Source organism: Zophobas morio, unplaced genomic scaffold, assembly GCF_036711695.1.
Source record: "Zophobas morio isolate AGI-343-1 ecotype UQ-CSIRO unplaced genomic scaffold, CSIRO_AGI_Zmor_V1 ptg000304l, whole genome shotgun sequence".
Classification (NCBI taxonomy): Eukaryota; Metazoa; Arthropoda; class Insecta; order Coleoptera; family Tenebrionidae; genus Zophobas; species Zophobas morio.
The window spans coordinates 343971-359100 of NW_026972408.1; the positions used below are offsets into that span (position 1 = coordinate 343971).

Consider the following 15130-nt stretch of genomic DNA (forward strand, 5'->3'; position numbering starts at 1 on the left):
TAGAGAGAAGACTAAGCCTCTGACTATGGAATTATTACCAAGGAGAGAGTTTTCAACAAGCCTACCTCGAACACCAACCTTAAAATATTTTTTACAACCAAGAAAAGTTTTAGTTACCTTTGTTAGAAACAGTAACGATAATATTACGTCAAATTTTTACAGCGGAAAACTAAATCAACTTAAAGTTTACAATCGAGAAATATATATGATTGCTTTGTTTACTTTAATAATATGTACGTGTCCTTATAATTTAGTTAATTGTCATGAACTTTTATTACGAATTTATTATACAACTTTAAATTTTGGGCACAAATATAACATGGTGTCCTTGTATGACCGTGAAAACGATTTCGAAGCTAATATGAAAATAACAAGTCCGCTTAGTTCGCCTACTCCAACAGTTTTTACCACAATCCGAGTTCTTGCTCGCCTGCTATGGCTTGGTGTGATATCCGTTCCTATCATAGTTCTTTTTCCTTTTGCTTATATACATGCCCGATTGTTGGTGAATGAAAAAGGTTTAACAAAATTCCTATTTTTATAGTTTATATTTTAGAGTTTTGATTCCTCATTCGCTCTACTTTTTTCTTTATTATTAAGATTATACTCTCGGACCAAAGCTAGCGCAATGGTGGTGGGATATTTTCTTGAGAGCGGTAGAGTCGAGCGGTCCTACTTTTATTAAGTTTGGACAGTGGGCAAGTTAGAGTCTGTTCCACATATATATACATATTATTTTTCAATTTCTATTTAAACTTTATTAAACTCTTATCTTCTCGTTGAGTTACTATTATATGTGGTAGGCACTCGACGTGACTTATTCTCTGAACAATTTTGTGCTTATTTTTCTAAGCTCCACTCGCATAGGAAGCCTCATCCATATAATTACACCTCTGAGGCTATTATGAAAGCCTTTAATTTGGAAAGTGTCAGTGATGTTTTCGAGGTAGTAGAGCCAAATCCTCTCGGATCCGGTTGCATCGCGCAGGTTCACAAGGCTAAACTAAAAAATCAAAGCGGTTAGCTATGCGCAATCTTTCAACCTATTCTTATTTACCCTATATTATAAGATCTATGGGTTGCTGTAAAAGTACTTCATCCTCATGTTTCCGATTTTATTGAAAGTGATTTACTTCTGATGCATTCTATAGCTAAAATAATCTCATACGTTCCTGGATTTGAATGTATAGATCTTTATTTGAACAGCCCTCTTTTTAGTATTTTACAGATTATAGTTTATCTACTTATTATAATTAAATTAGTTTCATTGTAAAGTTTGTGTCAGCAGGTCACCTTATTCTTAATATAAAAGGGCTTGGCCCCGTTGATGTAGTTAAACAGTTTTCTCAATCTATGCGTGGACAGCTTGATCTGACTGAGGAAGCTCGTAATCTCGAAGTTTTTTTGAATAACTTTGCTTCAGAGCCATATATAAATTTTCCATCTCCCATTGGTGGGCTAATTTCTCAGGTAGCTTGAAAAAAATGGGAGGATCCCTTTTTCTGCTGACTTTTTTATATCTACTCTTTTTGCACTTTAAAGAGCGTTCTTGTGGAGTCTCTAGAAGAGGGCACTCCTATTTCAAATTATTTTAGTGAAAGCAAAAAATCTGTAGATGAAAAAGTTTCCAGGAAGCTCGCCATTCTCGGTTAATAATATACTTTTAGCATATTTTTTTTAAGTGTAAGTTTATAACTCATTTTTTATACTTTTATATAAATTATGGTTTTTTGCCAAAATTATTATTGACTATGGTAATATTAAAGTTAAAAAGAAACTTTATATATAACGATGGTAAGTTCAGCTTGAACAATGTAAAATATTTAGTTTATTTGTTTATTTATTTATTATACTCCACATAACTAAATGTTATTTTTTTATAATTGTTATAGATAAAAGTTTGTTTTATTAAATTTTTATATCAGGCATTACCTCTTTTTTAAGAATGATTGTTTTCCACAACTTTGTGCACGGCGATTTGCATCCTGGCAACATCTTGGTTAGTGGCAGTAAAAAGGCTAATTCGAACATCACCTACTTGGACGCTGGAATATCGCTAAAACTTTCCCGCGTTGATCAAAGAAATTTTCTTGACCTCCTTTACGGCATTGTTATGAACGACGGTGAGGTGTTTTGGCGCGTAACATACTATTATATATATATTTAAAATCATTTAACAAAAATAAGTATGTGGGACGAATCATGGTAGAGCGCGCCAGTTCGCATAACTGTCCCGATGTCGATGCGTTTGCTAAAGAAATAGGCAAACTGGTGGCAAAAGTCCACGAGAGCGAATTAATATTATCACAACTCCGTTTAGGAGATGTCCTTTCTGATGTTTTTAAGCAGCTCAGGCGTTACCAGGTTAGCGGTGCTTTCGTTTATTGTTTATGATTTGCTCGGATTTATAATAGAAATGTGTATATAGGTGAAGATCGAAACTAATTTTGCAAACTTAGTTGTAGCGATTGCGGTAATGGAGGGTGTGGGCAGATCACTGGATCCTAATTTAAATATATTATGCTCATGTGCTCCTCTTCTGGCGGAGGCAAAGCTAAGAGGGAAGATGTAGCTCAAAATTTTTTTTTACAATTTCAAAAAATTAAAATAAATTTGAATATTTTTTATAAATTTATTAATAAAAATTTACTTATATATTGTTTATCATATTTTTTATTTTTTATACAGAATGAAATGTTTGCATTATTAAAATGAATTATTTTTTATAACTTTTAGTCCTACATATAGAATTCATAATAATATTAATTGTTAATTTTAATTAGAAGAACATTCAATGTAGTTTTGAGCGGCAAATTCACACTGCAGTAGAGTGCCGGCTTTTTAGTTACCCCTAAATACCTGTTCATTATTCTTTATAAATTCTAGCTCATTTAGTTTTGCCTTAAGATGCAACCCGAAATAAAAGCTTATTAAAATTTATAATTATTAATTTAAATAAAAAGTTTTTGACTATACAAAAGTATCATAAATAAATTTTTATTTTCTGTACACTTTAAAAAGCTACATTCCCTCCTGCTTTGATTTATAATTTTTAAATTATTTCAAAACTTATAAAAATTTTGATTACATTTTCGTTCGTTACCTTCTTTATATTCTCTGCGCAGTTTCCCATGGTAACGAAAGTACTTAAAAGTGCCTCCCTTTTAGTTCAGGTTTTTTTTTTAATTTTTTTTACTTAGTTTTAATAAGATTTTTAACCTTAAAACTTGCGCTTACTTAATAAATAAACTCAACAACTGTGCCATATTGGCATAAAAAGAAAGTAAATCTACGGAAGTCATCATAGCTAAGACAATACTTCAAAAAGAGTTTATCAAAAAAAAAAGTTTATAAATTCTTACTTCGATTGAAAAGTACTATTCCGTCATTCACATCTTGTAACTATTTGTTAATAAAAATTGTATTCTGATAAATCTTAAAAAGAAGAAAACCTTATTTTTTCGAATAAATTACGGTTTTTTCGGAGCAGAGTAACATAAAATGGTGAGTTGTTTTCCTTGTAAGTTTTACAAGGCAAGCACGCAGTTAATAAAATTAAATTTATTTCAGCAATTATTTTTACTTATAACTGAAGTATAGATTTTGGAAAATGATAAAAGAAAAGGCGGCGGTTTTAGATTAATAAGTGCAGAAGTCTTTGGAAAGGTTAAAATCTATTATAAAGGGGTTAATGTGTGTTTATATTGCAACAGCCAACTCTGTTAACTTTAACGTCTTAGAAAATTCGTGTGCTCCCAGGTAAAATACCTGGGGGTCTTTATACACTATCGTGCAAAATTGTTTCGATGTTTTACCTTTTTTCATGTAATATATAATAATTTTTCGATAACTTATTGGATTTCTTTAGAATTTGTACATAGTAAACTTCCATGTTCTTGCTAGATTTACTAATACTTGATCTTAAATTGGTTTAATATTCGAAAAGATATGAGCTTGTAAAGTTGAAAGATTACAATTTTTCACTTTGATGGTTTCACAGGCTGTAAGTCTTCGAGAATTTTATATTATAGACAGCAAAGTAATATAATAAAGATATAAAGTATATTTTAGACAATATAGTAATATAGTGCAAGAAAGCCGAAGTAGTAGAAAGCACTATAAATTTATTTGATAATTATGGACTCCCAGACGCGCCAAATCCAACTGCACAACAAACAAAGAAAAAGGAAAAAAAAACTGCAATCTTGCGCGAGCCAGACTTATATAATCACATATGCGCTTCCCTTGAGCACTATGCTCATACTATAAACGTAGGAAAAATTTTAATTTTAGTAAACGAGGTTTTAATAGTTGGTATGGATCCCTTTTGCCAGAATCACTGCTTGTATCCTCTTTGGCATACCGGCAATCAGATTGTAGGATTGATTTTTCCATTCTGATTGTGCACGTGTCCAAAGCTCGTGCAAGTTAACAGGGGATGATTCGCATGATCCCAATTTTCTCTTCAAGATTCCCCATACGTACTCAATGGGATGAGATCAGGAGATTGCGGAGGTCAGACTAATACTTGGAACGACTGTAATTGAAGCCATAACCGCACCGATAGTACAGCGTGGCATGGGGCATTAGTTTGCTGAAAACCAATTCGCTGTCATACCAATCGCATGTTGTGGGTGGGTTATTCTTAATTATGTCTAAGCAAGTGCTTGCGGTGATGCTCCCTGTCCATTTTTCTAAATATCCGACCCCTTTAGATGTTATGCAGGGTCAAACAACATAACCGTCCTCCCCCATGTTTATACGTTTGCACCAGAAGGTGACCAAGTACTCACTATCGCCGGATTGCTTCCAACACCACCTAATACCATATGAACCATATCGATTGACCTTGGTCTTGTCCGAAAAAATATCTTTTTCCTAGGCATAAATGGACCAGTTTTCCTATGTCTTTGCAAACTCAAAATTTTAGTCGCTTGTGACGGTCGTCAAAGTGAGTTTAATTAACTTTTTTTTTCTCATGGAGACCAGCAGATGCAATAATCTCGATAGGGTCGATCTTGAAATTGGTCTATCTAATGTTGTTTCTATGACATTTGAAACTTTCTGTGCAGATTCAATTGCGCTCAATGTCACTTTTCATAAGTCAAGCTATATCCCGGTTTTTCAAATTTTTTGGACGCCCAGGCTCGTTGCAAGGACGATTTGGATCATATTGAGCTTTGATCCGGGATATTGTATCTTACTAACATCACATTCATGAGCGATCTCAGTATATGGCTTGCCATGATCTAAAAGACATTTTACATCATTTTCTTTATCGATTGAAAGTTAACGCATCATTATATTAAGGTCTCTAAATAAGCTATCCTTTATGGTCATTCAAACGCTTTAAAAAAAAACCCCAATATGGAGTGATCATGAAAATATCGTATAAAGATTGAAGCAATTTTTTTGCACCGAAGGGGAATACGTGCCAAAACGTTTTAATCTATACTTAAATTTTAAAAAGCGATAAGGACAAGTATGGAAGAAATCTTCTAGTACAAACTACATTAAATTGATCTCAATCTAAACTTATATATATAAGGGGCAATATAACCAATTATTAGTTTAAGCGTTATAGAATTTTTACGAAAAAATTTAAAACCAGAAATAATTTTGAACGACAGCGCAGATTCTAAGTTGTCGGGCATCCACGTATATTATGTGGCGGTGAAGCCCAAGGCAGCAACCCATACCGTATATCCTCTATTATGTAACAAAAGTAAACTTTCCTTGCGCAATAAGCGAAGGCTACATGTGCTGTACATTCTGCTGGATATGATATATGTATCTCCTGTCTGGGCCTACGACTTATCGGCATTAACTTCCTCGCTTTAAGTGCGACAAAACAAACTGCTGCGCCTGTAAGCGAACACGCCGTGGTTTGTGCAAAATGATATACTTCACCACATACCACAGGCTGAGCTGCTGACCACAATCTTTAAAAGTAAAGCCATCGTCCTCTACGAAAGGATAGCTGGCCACGCTAATCCCCTTTTAGCGGAAGAACTCACGAGTTGGGGGCCTGCGCACAATAACGGCGTCACGCGACTTACTGTCAGCATGGTTGAAAGCTACGTTTGGGAGGTCTAAATTAAACGTGAACACATGTGAAGATAATTTCACTTGCATTCGTGGATGAATAAAACATCTGTAAGATCTCGTTTATTTGGAGTTGTTAACTCGATCGAGCATCAGAAACGCCATTAGTAAATAAATGTATTGAAGCTGTATACAGTTATTAAAATACAAGTTGAACTTTATTCATTGTTTGTATATCATAGTAAAAAGCAAAAAATAACTGCAAAGTTACTGTCCAGCTTTCTATTTATAAAGGCATCATAAAAAGATTTATAACGAGAAAAAACAACTTTGTAGTAGCTGTTTACTACTTTCTCCTTAACAAATTTAAAGATACGCCTTTAATAAAAAAGAAAATAAACCTTATGGACGCTCAAAAAATTGTTAATTTTTGTCTAAAAAAAATCTTGACAATCATTACACTTATCTAAAAAGGGTAAAATACCACAAAGACATACTAAAAACAATAATTAACGTAACAGTATCCGTAGTTAAGATTCCTAAGTTAAAAAAACGATAAAAAACTAAAAAAAATTATTTCGTTTATAGCCAATAAAAGATTAACAGCTAGCCGATCCATCATAAGCAAAAAAAGGCAGATTAGTTTAACGTGTTGGATTATAAGTTAAATTTCGAGAACTTGTACATAGTATAGAATATCAAATACATAAATTCTTCTCCCCCTTAATCACATATTTTAAACCCGTGGAGACCACGGTATCTCCTTAAGCTAACAAACATGAAAGTAAACTACTTGCATACCACCTCCATTTACAGTGGCGCTCTCTGGCCTCAAAGTGTTAACCCTCAAAAGAGGGCCCACGTGGTCAACTGAAATAAAGTCAGATAGCTTGTTCTATTTATTTGTACTTAATATCATGTATTCGTGTAGCGGGTCTTTAGTTAAGTAAATATGACTTCTTCATGTGTAAGCATTCAACCTCCTTTTCTTTTTATATGCCAACCTGAAGATATTATCGGCATTTCTCCGCATTTAGTTGAAACTAATGTTATCGGTATGTTTACATTTTAAGGTACTTATTTGTGACTAAGTAAACGTAATTTATAATTACACAGTCACCTTAAAATCTTCTGCTATTCACATTTATAATCTCTTGGATCAAAAATGTGTTTTGTCTTGGAGAGTTGGGCTTTCTTTATCATTAACTCTTCCAACCGTCCAGCATCCAGTTAACGGTTGCTTTTTCTGTGTTGCTAATAACAATACTCTTTATGTCTGGGATTCTTCAAGCACAAGCATTGAAACAAATTTGGTAAATTTTTTATAAGTGAACAAAAATTAAATATTTTACAAATTTTATTTCTTTTGGTCTATTCGATGTTTTGAGGTTATTTATATACTGAAAGGATATTTTTAATCGACTAATTACCTTGTTTTTGTAATAGTTTCAGACTTCCGAAGATTCAATTTTGGGTCTCCACATTCATAAAGATGTTAGTGAACCTATTTTAATTCTTTCCAATGGGAAAGTTTCAACTTTATGTACTAAATATCCCTCCGATGTGAAAGCCTCTTTATCATCCCCGCCTCCTGATATGTCTCGCATTATTTTTTTCCCTTATTATTTTTTATTGATAATTTTTTTTAAAGAGGAAATATAGAACTTTTATTATATAGCGAAGTTGGTTATATATCCACTGATGGTTTAATCATTTACTGCTTTTATCAATTAATTAAAGTAACTTTGTTTTTATTTAAGGACCACTTTACTTGTTGGCCATTTATAAAACAAACATTTACTTTATTTTGCTTTATGAATTAAGCAAAAACGGTCTTTTTATAGTTTATCAGCAGCAGTTAAACACTGAAAATAGTAAATTATTTTCCGTTTCTTTTGATTTTGAATCCAAAAGACTTGTCTGGTTAGGTACGATCGATTTTATGAATATGAATATTATTATGATTATATCTGTTATTAACTTTTTTGTTAGACGAAAAAGAACGACTTTGCGTTAGTCATCTGATTTTGGAGGGGCAGAAAGAGACCAGCTTTCTGCTCATTAGCAAATTTAAAAGAAATTTAAGTCTGTATTCAGGCCACGTGCTTGATCAAAAACGTTGGCGTGCGGATCTTATTGCTTTTAATCGTTCGTATGTCTGCATTTCTGGAACTTCTACTGATAATAAAAGTATTATTTTTTTTTGATTATTATTTATTGAAAATAATTTTCATTATTTTTAGTTTACTAATAAAGTGATTTATTTTTTTGATATTTATGAATTATAAATAATTTATATTATCTTAGAATTTTATTTATAGTTTACTGATTATAAAGTAATTTTTTTTGATAATTATTAGTTGAACTAATTTATATGCATTAAAAATTTCTTGTTAGTATTCTGATAATGTAGTATATCTTTTTTTTTGCTTATTACTATTTAAAGATTATTTATATATTCAATTTTGCTCTTTTTTTTCTAAAATTTTATTAAATTATTTTATTATCAGTTAAGATTATTTGAATTACTATACTATTTATACTGACAATCAAAGTTTGTCTTCATTATTATTTTGTAAAAGTAGTTTATGTCATGTTTGATACTATAAATATTTTCTTTTAAGAATATATAATATTTTTATTCTATTATACTTTTAGATTATTTAAATTATTATTTTTTAATATACTGGAAGTTTTTTATTATTATTAAAATTAATATTTATTATTATATTTTCAATTTTTTAAAAAATTGATTTATCTTTACTAATAGTTTTAGATTTTACGATTTCTATTTTTAGTTTATTTTTATTATGTTTACATTAATTTTACTAAATTTAAATTAATACTTTTATAGACATCTTAAGCGTATTTGAAACTGATTATGGGACTTTGTTGCAATCAGACACTTTTGTGAGTTTGCATGTGTTTCTATACTTGGCAGCTTTGATCATTCACGTTTTCCAGAGCAGTACTGAAAATAATGTACTAAATTCAAATCATCTTTCAAAAAAACGCCATTCCGAAGAAAAATTAAACTGTTTCCTTTTTAAGATTCGAGTAGTGGATTGCGATTACTTTATTGCTGTAGACGGTTGTCTTGCAATTTGTGTATTCTTCTAAGTTTTTTATAAAGTATAAATCTTTATAGGAAGCAACGCTACTATTTTCCCTATTGTCACGCGCGAGCTTCTTACAGCTGACCTTCTTGGCAAGCAAAATTTTTTTTTAATTTATTTAATTTGTTAATTTTTTTTTTAAGGCAATTTAAACAAAACGAAGCAATTTTTAAGAGATCCTGAAAACATGCTTGCTCCTTTCCAAGTTAAACCGTTTGCAGCTATTAGTGAAGAGCTGACTAGTAGTGATTTTTTTCATGCGCAGTCTGAACAAGATGCGATCTTGCAAATGTTGAAATTAATGGAACAGAGAAATGAAGATGAATTTATGAAGGCGTTTTCTGTTTACACGCAAAAAAGTTTTCTATTATTATTACTATTATTATTTGTACTGAGATGATTTTTTATTAAATCTACAGCTTCGGATTCAAAGAATTCAGTTTATTCGTATTTTTTTGTCTGCAGCTTTCTGCGAGCTTGTGTTGATCAAAAAGAAATTTTGCTGGAAAGTGCGATAAAAACTGTTTTAGAGTAAATTTTTTATAAATTTATTGAATTTGAAAATCTTTTATTTTATTATTTTTTATATAATTTTATCTTTTTTGTTGCTTTTTATTTTATTAGCATTTTTATAATTTTTTTATAACATGTTTTAGATCAATTCTTTATAAGTTTTTATAAATTTTTTATGTTTTAGTTCTGCTTTTTTAATAATTATAATTTTTTTATATTAATTGTAAGTAATAATTTATTGGTGAAGAGCACAATCAAAAGATTTTTTTTAGCTTATTTTTTTTTAGTTTTTTTTATTTTATATTTTTTTTTATGGTTGCGTTTTCTTATATTTTATTTTTTTTTAGAAGCGGATTTTGTTCCTATCAAGCTTGCCCTGAACTTTTATCTTTTTTACTGGAGCGTAAAGCCATCGTAATTTTTTCCTTTGAATCTTTTTTTTAATTTTTTTTTTCTTTGAATGTTTTTGTAGGATTTGCTTGAACTCTATTTTTTGCACGTGTCTGATATTCCTGAGTCCCAAATAGTCGATTTACTTAATTTTGCAGTTAATCAGGACAACGATGCCTTTTTATTGGAATATTTTAGTCAACACTGGTCGGTTGCTCGCAAGGTGTGTAGCAATTTTTTCGATTTTACAATTTTTTATGGTAAAATTTATTTTTTTATTGATTATTAGAAACTGCAACCTCCTTATGAAAAGCCTGGCGATGTTCTTCTTGCTTTGGCATTTTCTTGTAGATTTCAATTTTAACTTTTTGGTTATACTTTAACGCTTTCTTGTTTTTTGTTAGCGGCGCGAAACGATAATTTTCTTCTCTCCGCTCTTAAGAAAATCCCGATTGAATCAACGTTGAAGCTTCTGCGTTTTGCCGTTTGCTGGATTCGTCGGTTTTTTTAAAATTTTTTTTTAACTTATTTTTAATTTATTTTAATTCTTTAAATTACTTTCTTAAAATTTTAACTCCTTATAATTTGTAAAACTTTTTTTTTTTTAGTTACGCAAGTAATGAAGAGCGGGTAGCTAAAAAGTTAACGGCGGCATTGCGGGCTCCTTCGTATCTTCAAGTACTGGACTGGTTGGCTGTCCTTTTAGATTCGCATCTTCCCCGGCTGGTCCTCTTCGCAGAGACGCGCCAGTGTCTTCTAGAAATCGCAGGCGTTGTTACTTGCGAGCTTAAAATTTTAGCAGGACTTTTGGTTTTTTTTTTAATTTTAAATATAATTTTTTATTTTTTAATTTTTTTCAGGATCTTATGGATTTTTGCTTCAGTTTGAAAGCAAGATTAAATTGACTACTTTAAAAGTTCCACTGTATAGTGTTGAAATTTTACATCTTTAAAAATTTCGAGATTTGGCCTTCGGTTTACTGATTTTTTAAGTTTTAACAATTTGAACTTCTAAGGAGAATATTTATTAATAATTGTTTTATTAACATTTTTGTATAGTCACATTTTCAAATAAATTTTTATTCAAGTTGATAAATTTATTGGGTGCTTTCCGTAATTAGTTGAACATTTGAATTTTTTTAAGAGAAAATCTAGCATCCTTTTTTGGTTCTTTCGATTTTTTTAATGTTTGTTAGTCCACGCAAATTTTTGCATTCCCTGCGTTTAATGCTTTTAATTTTAAGAGGCATTTTTAATCTCATCTTTTTTGCAATAAATTAATTGGAGGCTTTTCAAAGTAATTAAAAATATAATTATACGTTTATTTGTTTTAAACGATTTGCACTTTTTTAATTTCGACGCGATTTTCAAGTTTTCATTATAATAAATTTGTAGCGTTAGCATAAACATTTGGAAGGCTGCTTGCATCTCTCTTGTTTATTAAACCTTTTTAAATAAATGGATGGAAGATTTATTTTTTAAATTACTTTGCGTTGGAATTAATTTTTAGTTTTTATAGTAATAAGTCAAATCTTAGAGTTTTATTAGAAAGTGGAAGTAATTATTACAACTGTAGCTTTAGGTAACGCCAGTTATTTGCATTTGTTGTGTTTACCCTCACACTTGGTATAATTAAACCTTAGTGATCAACATAATAAAGGACGAGTAGTTTTATCGAAGGTGCAGTAGCGGTCGACACGCCCTCCCCGGGGACCAAAACCAAGAGGGCTGTTCCTTATCATTAAAAAGGGCTTATATACTTTTACGAAATAAAAAAATTAAATTGGATTTGTACGCGTCTAAATCTGGCATCGGCAATTTATAACTTGGTACTAGTACACATCCTAACTGCACACGTCTATAAAAACTTTGAAGAATTTTTTTGTAATTTTAAGTTTAGTTCCCTATAATTCAGTTGAATTTAAAAGTTAGTCAGTGAAGGTCGTCAGCATCCAAGAATATCATTAATTTAAGTTTAAAACTTGCAATAAAGATCAACATGCAATAAAAAAACTTTATCTCTGAACCAACTCGTTGAAACTTTATGTTATTCAGTATTGTGCTTATATGCCATATCTCTTATATGCGTTATAAAAAAATAGTTCTTAATACTATAAAAAAGTTAATTAAGACTAGTAATCGGTCCCGAATTAGATAGATAATAAAAAGTGTTCACTTGGAATTAAAATATATTCATTGTATATAATATTTCTTTATATAAGCAGTTAATACAAATAACATCTATTAATAGATGCGTTTATTTACATTTGTTTCTAATAATGATTGCAGTAGGATTTGCAACATTAATAAAAATATTAATAATTTTTATACTTACAGTGTGGTATTATTGACACAAGAATAAAAATAATATTTCAATTATAAAGCGATTTTCTACAAAAATTCTTCTAGTAAAGTGCACAAGAATTTTTCACATATAAATTAGTATTTCTAGCATTTAAAAGCGTTTTTCTATTAAATATTTTTTTATTTATAAGTACTGGAGAAATGGCAATTCATTTGATTTCTATAAAATGAAAGGACTTTATGATTATATTTTAACTTAAACGTGTGAAAATCTTGCAACAAACATTATTTCTATCTTGTAAAAGCATTTCTCCATAAAAATTTTTATTTAAAAGAGCTAAAAATTTTTGTAACATTTGTAAAAATAGTTTATTTTTCAGAAAAGAAAACCTTTTTTAGTTAAAAGTGTAGTAAAAGTTGCAATCACAACGTACTTTTTCTTACCCCACGAGGCGCTCACGAGTTCATTTGTAAACTTGACCCGGCTTTCACAAGTTTATTAGTACAGTTTTACTAAATAAAATTATCATTGCAATAATGACTGACCAACCTTTTCGAGTTGTACTTCAACCTTTATTTTTAGATGATCTTAAGCTTTCAACAAGAGTAAAAGTTCGTCCTTTAGTTTTGTTAAGTATTATTGATTTCTATTCCCGACGAGCTCCTACTCAGGAAAGAGTTATAGGGACGCTGCTTGGGCATAAATTAGAAAATGAAGTGACTGTAACTAAATGTTTTATGGTCCCTCACAGTGAAACTGAACATGAGGTTGGAATTCATTATAGTGTTAAAAATTAAATTTCATATAGACCCTTATCATAGTCTCGTAAGAATGATATGCACCATATTCAAAGAATTTGAGATTGTTTTACTACTGAAACATTGATTTATTTACTTGCTTGCTTTCTTTTTTGGCAGAATTTTTAAGCGTGTTAGAAAATTTTTTCTAAGTTAACTGTTTATATATAGGTGGCTGTAAATATGGAATTTCAAACGAAGTTTTATGAGCTTCATAAAAAAGTTAACCCTAAAGAAGTGATAGTGGGCTGGTAACTTTTATTAAAATTTTTTTTAGTAATATTTCATCTAGATTCAAATTTTTGTCGCTATTTTTTTAATTTTATAAAAGTAAAACAATTCAGTTTATTAGTTTTCTGTTTACTTTCAAAGGTTTGCCTCCGGCGACAAAATTAACGATTATTCTCTGCTTATTCACGAATTTTATACCAATCTTTGCTGCGATCCCGTCCATTTAACTATTGATGTAATGCTTACTAACGGAGACATGTCTATTAAAAGCTACCAGACCATGAAATTTGGACAATTAAATTCCGAGTCGAACGTTGGAACCGCTTTTTATTCTCTAGACACCACAGTTATATATGTTCGTTATTTAACAAACTTTTATAATTTCTATAAATTTAACTTAAATTTTCTCTAATTTTTTACTTTAGGCCGAGAATGAAGCTATTGCCGTTGACATGATGCAAAAAAATACTGATACGGTTAATCCGTTTTCTATTATGACCGATAAGAATCATCTTAAATCAGCTCTTTCGGAATTGTTAAAGCTAATAACTCGCGTCACAACTTATGTTAAAAGGGCTTTAGATGGTGCAATTTATTATATAATTTAATTTATATACTAAAAAGATTAATTAATTTCTATTTATCGTAATTTTCCCTAAATTTTATATTCATATATTTATAAAAAGTAATCAATTTTAAATTTTAGGAAAATTACGTTTGGAAAATTTATATTATTTTTTTTAAAAATTTGAATTTATAAAATATAGTATTCTTTTTAATAATAATCTTACTTTCTTTTATTTAAAAAAATGATTATATTTTTGGTCAATATATTCTGAAATCATATTCTTTCTTTTTTAAAAAAAATTAATTTTTTTTAATTCAGGATAAATTTCTTCTGACATTTTATATTCTTAATTTTATTAAAAGAAGTTAATTAACTTATAATTTTAGGGGTAATACCTTTTTGAATTTCTATATTAATTTATAAAACAAAAAATTAATTTTTTTAATTTTAGGCAGAGTATCTTATTCTTAAATTTGGGAAAATTTCTTTCTGATATTTTATAATTTTGAATTTAGGAGAAATATTTTTCATAATTTATATTCTCAATTTTACAAAATAATAGTTAATATTTGATTATGGAACTATTTTTTTTTAAAAAAAAATACGTTTTTCAATATAGAAAAAATTCTTTGCATTATAACCTTAACTTTTCTTTAAATTAATTAATTTTTAAATTTAGGGGAAATACCTTCTGATAAACAAATAAGCCATATTTTGTGGGACATTATTTCCACTATTCCCGACGTCGACACTGAAACTTTTGATAAACTTTTCAATAATAATTTGCATGACATGCTTATGGTCATGTTTTTGACCAACCTCACTAGAACCCAACTCAAAATCGCTGACAGACTCTATATAGCTCTATAAATTTCTATACCAATTTCTTGAATTTCTCCTGATCGACCGAATTTGAATTCTTTTCTCGTTTTTCTAATTTTATATAGAAATAAAAGTTGAATTATAACGGATTTATTAATAAAAGATTAATCATTTTGAGTAATTATACTTTTTTTTACTAGTTACTATTATTAATTTTAAGAGAAAGTTGTATTATATATAAATTTATTTATAAAAAGATTATATATATTAATAATTTTTTTAACCTTTTATTTTTAATTAACAAATTTTTTTGGTATTTATATACGAAACTTGATAATATAAAA

The 15130-nt window shown here is 29.5% G+C and overlaps 2 protein-coding genes and 1 long non-coding RNA gene across 3 annotated transcripts; all 3 read left to right on the forward strand.

Annotated features, from left to right (window-relative positions):
* Window positions 1-289: 289 nt before the first annotated feature.
* On the forward strand, window positions 290-6096 carry LOC135119761 (uncharacterized aarF domain-containing protein kinase 2-like). Its single transcript, XM_064044141.1, has 11 exons — window positions 290-518; window positions 601-708; window positions 868-1019; window positions 1071-1184; window positions 1313-1470; window positions 1543-1648; window positions 1926-2128; window positions 2188-2364; window positions 2429-2568; window positions 5577-5700; window positions 5923-6096. Exons 3-11 carry the CDS (start codon window positions 905-907, stop codon window positions 6094-6096), a joined length of 1311 nt encoding a protein of 436 aa, XP_063900211.1. The 5' UTR covers window positions 290-518; window positions 601-708; window positions 868-904.
* Window positions 6097-7503: 1407 nt separating this feature from the next.
* Window positions 7504-7894, forward strand: LOC135119789 (uncharacterized). Its single transcript, XR_010278368.1, has 3 exons — window positions 7504-7643; window positions 7697-7749; window positions 7806-7894. It is a non-coding gene; the product is annotated as an uncharacterized LOC135119789 (long non-coding RNA).
* Window positions 7895-7919: 25 nt separating this feature from the next.
* On the forward strand, window positions 7920-14886 carry LOC135119762 (uncharacterized). The gene is made up of 18 exons (XM_064044142.1): window positions 7920-7973; window positions 8038-8235; window positions 8900-8955; window positions 9010-9136; window positions 9194-9253; window positions 9305-9366; window positions 9427-9520; window positions 9581-9692; window positions 10022-10088; window positions 10147-10287; window positions 10354-10411; window positions 10469-10565; window positions 10673-10874; window positions 13040-13135; window positions 13337-13416; window positions 13538-13751; window positions 13822-13981; window positions 14644-14886. Exons 6-18 carry the CDS (start codon window positions 9349-9351, stop codon window positions 14832-14834), a joined length of 1530 nt encoding a protein of 509 aa, XP_063900212.1. The 5' UTR covers window positions 7920-7973; window positions 8038-8235; window positions 8900-8955; window positions 9010-9136; window positions 9194-9253; window positions 9305-9348; the 3' UTR covers window positions 14835-14886.
* Window positions 14887-15130: the final 244 nt, after the last annotated feature.